Raw genomic sequence first — 5,302 nt, 5'->3', positions numbered from 1 at the left:
GTTTGTTGCCCGCCAGGTATCCGTGGTAGTCACGTGACTGCAAAGTATCAATGGGCGACTGGATTGTGTTGTCATGGAAATGGCAGATGAGGGAGATGTTCGCAAACTGGCCCGGACAAATGTCCTCAAGACGTCCATCAGCGAACGTTACAAAGCGGACCAGATGCAGACGTCCTCCGAAGGTCCGCTCGGGAACGTTACAAAGCGGACCAGATGCGGACGTCCTCCGAAGGTCCGCTCGGGAACGTTACAAAGCGGACCAGATGCGGCCGTCCTCCGAAGGTCCACTCGGGAACGTTACAAAGTGGACCAAATGCGGACGTCGAAGGTCCGCTCGGGAACGTTACAAAGCGGACCAAATGCGGACGTCCCCCGAAGGTCCACTCGGGAACGTTACAAAGCGGACCAATTGCGGACGTCCCCCGAAGGTCCGCTCGGGAACGTTACAAAGCGGACCAAATGCGGACGTCCCCCGAACGTCCGCTCGGGAACATTACAAAGCAGACCTAATGCGGACCTATAAGGGGACGTTCGAAACGTCCGGGGGACGTCCCCTGTTTGCTGGGAGGAGTGGGGGATGAGGGGAAAAATGTAGATTAGGATGATTCTGAGTTGAGACTTTCATCTCAATAGTGCACAAGGGTGAGTTCAAATGTTAATTTCCTTTGTTCCCTCAGAGAGTAGCTATCTCTTCCAGTTTTTCCAGTCTTACAATATTAAGCTATAGCCTCATTGGACCAGCGTTATGGATATTGGATGGATAAATGATTCAGTTGTGGGCGCCATTTTCTGGCGAGAGAACCCATAATGCACCTTCACAATGCATTATGGGTATTATCTATCCGTTAAGTGTTCATCAGGTGTACACTCGTTATTGCGTTGCATTATGGGAAGGAATGAGTGCACTAGATAACGTCCAGTATGGTTTTGGGCACCACTACAAATGATGACTGTCCTCTAAATAGTTCTCTATTTAAGGGTATAGGGCGATTTCAGACACAGCCTATAATCTTGAAAACCTTTAGCTTAATCAGGTGTTTGATTAATGCTGGAGTTAAACTCTACAGGAAAGTGGACCTTGAGGGCCAGAGTTGAGAGCCCCTGCTATAGAGGTACACTGTAAAAAAAAATCCCGTAAAAAAACGGTAAATCTCTGGCAGCAAAGTTTCCAGACGGGTTCTGTTAAATTACAGCAAATAACCATTTCACAAAATTACAGGCAAAAACCGTAAAAATACAGAATTGACTTTACAGTCAAAAATAATTAAATTACAGTACATTACTGTTAATAATGGCTTATTAAACCGTGGAAAAACAGATAAATTATGTCAAATTACATAAAAAGAACATTTAACTTTAAGGTTAAACTGTAAATTTAGGGTTTTATAAAGTTATTTTATAATAATGCTCTGTCTATCTACAGTAATTATCTTTTAATATATAGTTTTTCTGTGTAAAATAACTATGAAGTTATGTATAAAAATGTAATAAGTACATAAATTCAAATACAAAGTTTGTATATTTACAGTTTTAATTTTTTGCAGATCCAGTTTCACAACTTTGACCAATCTCTAATTAAGTACTTAATAATAGCAAATGTACATTCAATTTCTGTTAAATTAACTAAACATACAAGTACGGAATACCTGCACATTTACAGTATTACTCATTAAACAAACACTGAACATCAAGATACGTGAATGATAGGAAATACAGGCTTAGTATATCATTTAGAACATGTAAAAATATCCACATTAAAAGACAATTGCTGTATGCCTTTATACTCTAATATAACTTATTTCAAACATTTACAATTACATTTTATCCAAAGTGACTTAAAATTAAGAGAACAATAGAAGCAACAAGTGCAGTGACAAGTCCCAGTTAGTGTAGCACAGTGCACATTTTTTTTATTAAAACAAAGATTTAGTATTATTGGGTCAAGTGTTTATGAAAAGATGGATCTTTAGCAGTTTCTTGAAAATGTGTTGAGTTGGGCAGGTCATCCCACCAGCAGGGAACAGTCCAGGGAAAGGTCAGTGAAAGTGATTTTGTGTCTCTTTGGAATGAAGGCACCACAAGGCGCCGTACACTAGCAGAACACAAGCTTCTGGAGACACACAGATCTGAAGCAGTGAGTTTAGGTCTTGCTGCAGCATCTGGATCAGTTGCAGAGGTTTGACTGATGCTGGAAGAGCTGCCAGGAGAGCATTACAATAGTCCAGTCTGGATAGAACAAGAGCTTAGACAAGGAGTTGTGTGGCTCCGATAGGAAGGGCCGGATCTTTCTGATGTTGTATAAGGCAAATCAGCAGGATCACACAGCAAGGATGGTTTGGCTGAAACCATAAGCAGTTCTGTCTTGGCAAGGTTGAGTTGAAGGTGAAGGTCATTCATCCTGCAAGAATTTTCCATCAGGTAGGCTGAGATGCTGTAGCAACCGTCAGATCCTCTGGCTGGAATTAAAGGTAAAGATATGTGTCATTAAGTGATAGGAAAAGTCATGTTTCTAAATTACAGAGCCTAGTTACAATACAAAAAATAAATAAATAAATAGATGGGTGGAATCTAACACAATCGTGGTCTTACTGTAGTAAAACCAAACCTTGTGCAGCTACAGTGGCCTCACAAGGATCAAATGAATATTCACATGGGAAAATACAGTATAAAACAAATTAAATGTTCTGCCACTTTTAGTGCAATCATATGACTCAGCCATTACAATATTTTAAATTACTTCTTACCATACCTTGTTTGCCATGATCATTCTGCTTTCCACTTGACCTGAAATCACACAAAAAAAATTGTTTTAACAACTCAGTATTACATTTACACATGTCAGAAGAATATGTTCCACTGGGACAATGCAAAACCTCAAACGACTATGATCTGGAAGCTGAGCAGGAAAGGCTAACAGTGATGTTTTGAGCTGAGACACCTAAGTTAGTTCATCTGGATCAATGCAATTTTCATAACCAATGATCAAAAGTATCCTATGAAGCATCCAAAATGTAGATAAGTTCATTTCTTCATCAGAACACAAACATTCTATCAACTTTTATTTTATAAGCCTAATATATGCACATGTATGCATTCTATAGCTAACGTTACGTGTTGGCAAGCAGATGCAGCGTGAGCCAGAATATGCAATTTATCATGTTGTGTTCATATTCTAGTATTAACGAATATTTTATATACAATTAAACGGACTTGTAAACAGATATGTATAACATGTCTACGAAAGCTCGCTTTAGGTCTTTTGAGGTGTGGGTTCAACTGATCTTTCTTAAAACAGATGGAAAATGTAAAGACGCATGCTACATTTTCAGTGTTTTGCCCTCCAGCTCTCGCCAGTTAACTGAACATCATTTAAGAATGCTAACGTTAGCTTGAAAACTATAAACTTAACACAAATGTAATATAAAATATCGTTCACATGTAACTTAGTATAATGAGACTCGTCTTACCTCAGCCGGTGATCCGTTGGCATGATGTCCGCTCGCTGTGACGAACAAGGCTCACTGAAAAGGGCGTTATTTCCGAAGAATCCAAACAAACTGACTGAAAACAGCTGCTCACGGCTGCTCGCCTCTTGACGAATACGATTACTTTGAACCACTGTTGATCTCTCAATCCACTTCAAGAGAGTAGCTAGACTGAATTCAAATCTCCCGCTTGCCCAAACTCGACTGATCAGCTAACGCTAACCGTTGAGGGCGGGAGTAAACAGCGGAAATGAATTTGAATCTGCGTCATCGCGCGCGCGCACTCAACACACACACACACACACACACACACACACACACACACACACACAAGCCCTAAATGTGAAGCAACGGAGATTTGAAAAAATATTCATAAAATATACATGAAATTATGGGAGAATAAGACAATGAAATAATGATCAAAATGAGTATAAAATAAAATGTGAAATAAAAAATAATTCAGGCCTACTGTAGCCTATGTAGGGTACTGTACAAATCACAGTCTATGGTACAAATACTTTTATTTAACCTTAAAAAAAACTCACTTTAACCTCCACATGCTTAATAATCTGTAAGGAAAACATATTGAATAGATGCAGATTTCGCAGTTAGGGTGGATTGCCCTAATGTGGGACATTTTTTGCTTTTCAGACTTTTGTAGAATATTACGATGTGAAGACAATACATTAAATCCACATCCAATACCTTAATGGAATCCTCAGGGGGTTTTCTAATCAAATCAAAAGAGAAAATGCAGATAACACATTCATAAAATAAATTATACAGATATCAGTGCTTTTAGTGCCAAATTGTCTGAGAAAATGTGCAGCTTCCTAATGTGGGACAGTCATTTGCCTAATGTGGGACACTGTAAAGTCTATGTTAAAAGGTCTAAACCATGGTGCACCTTCATTCATGAATAATAGTAAAACGTCCTCAATAAGTAATTCTGTCTATTTCTTTAATTCTTTATTTTTATGTTCAGTCATTTTACCATTTGAAATGTTGTTCCTGTCATAAAACCAAGGTTTAAGATGAACGTTGGACAGTTGAGCATCATCAAGCAAATAAAACAACATTATGGTTTTGCATGCATGAATTTATTATTAACTTATTATTATGAATGTATTTATTATGAACTCATGAAGTAGCCTATATTTAAAGGTAAATATATAAAATGTTGCATAGGCTTATTATAATATATCAAACAACAACAGGTAAAAAAACAGCAGATAACAAATGGCCTGCAGAAGTTAATAAGTCGCTACATTTCTGGGAATAGGCAACCTTTACATGTCCCTTGCGCTTAAATATCTGTAGTAATAAAGTATTTTAATACTGCAAAAGATCACTAAGAACATGTAAATAACCATTACTGCTGCATAAACCATGCTCCACCACACATTCTTGACTGGCATGTAGCTTTACAACTGTCCCACATTAGGCTAATCATACTGTCCCACTTTAGGACACTACTTGTCCTAAAGTGGGACAATAGAAAAATGTATTAAAATCAAATATATAGCTTAAATATATACTATGCTATACTATTTTTTAATGAAAAAACATTTTATAAACACGTTAAGATAAAAAGTAGCATGATTATTTTGATAATAATTAATTTATACTCTTAACACTAATTTGGTCAAAATTGTATGTCACTGACCTTCTTGTAGCTTTCACAGCAAGTACTTCCTGTTTGATGATTGCCCCGCCTTAATTTATGACTGGACAGTTCAAAGGTTATATGATTTTGTTCACATGACACTACAGCTTTGGCTTTCCCATAGTTTCAGTGACATTCATTAGTTTGGGGA

General features: G+C 37.7%; 1 protein-coding gene across 1 annotated transcript; it reads right to left on the bottom strand.

Moving 5' to 3' along the window:
* Nucleotides 1–1,516: 1,516 nt before the first annotated feature.
* Nucleotides 1,517–3,718, bottom strand: LOC308700153 (uncharacterized protein). Its single transcript, XM_081381575.1, has 3 exons — nucleotides 3,468–3,718; nucleotides 2,750–2,784; nucleotides 1,517–2,456 (listed from the first exon to the last, which is right to left on the bottom strand). Exons 1-3 carry the CDS (start codon nucleotides 3,488–3,490, stop codon nucleotides 2,212–2,214), a joined length of 303 nt encoding a protein of 100 aa, XP_081237701.1. The 5' UTR covers nucleotides 3,491–3,718; the 3' UTR covers nucleotides 1,517–2,211.
* Nucleotides 3,719–5,302: the final 1,584 nt, after the last annotated feature.

Source organism: Scardinius erythrophthalmus (genome assembly GCF_964197995.2).
Source record: "Scardinius erythrophthalmus genome assembly, chromosome: 12".
NCBI lineage: Eukaryota > Metazoa > Chordata > Actinopteri > Cypriniformes > Leuciscidae > Scardinius > Scardinius erythrophthalmus.
The sequence above is the reverse complement of the archived record's forward strand: the minus strand, read 5'-3'. Positions and strand labels throughout refer to the sequence as shown.

Bases quoted from the DNA above. Each gene is read 5' to 3' on its own strand.
- LOC308700153 (XM_081381575.1), bottom strand. From the start codon at position 3,490: ATGCCAACGGATCACCGGCTGAG. The intron at 2,785-3,467 runs GTAAGACGAGTC...GTGTGATTTCAG, and splicing joins CCAACGGATCACCGGCTGAG to GTCAAGTGGAAAGCAGAATG. The intron at 2,457-2,749 runs GTATGGTAAGAA...CTTTAATTCCAG, and splicing joins GAATGATCATGGCAAACAAG to CCAGAGGATCTGACGGTTGC.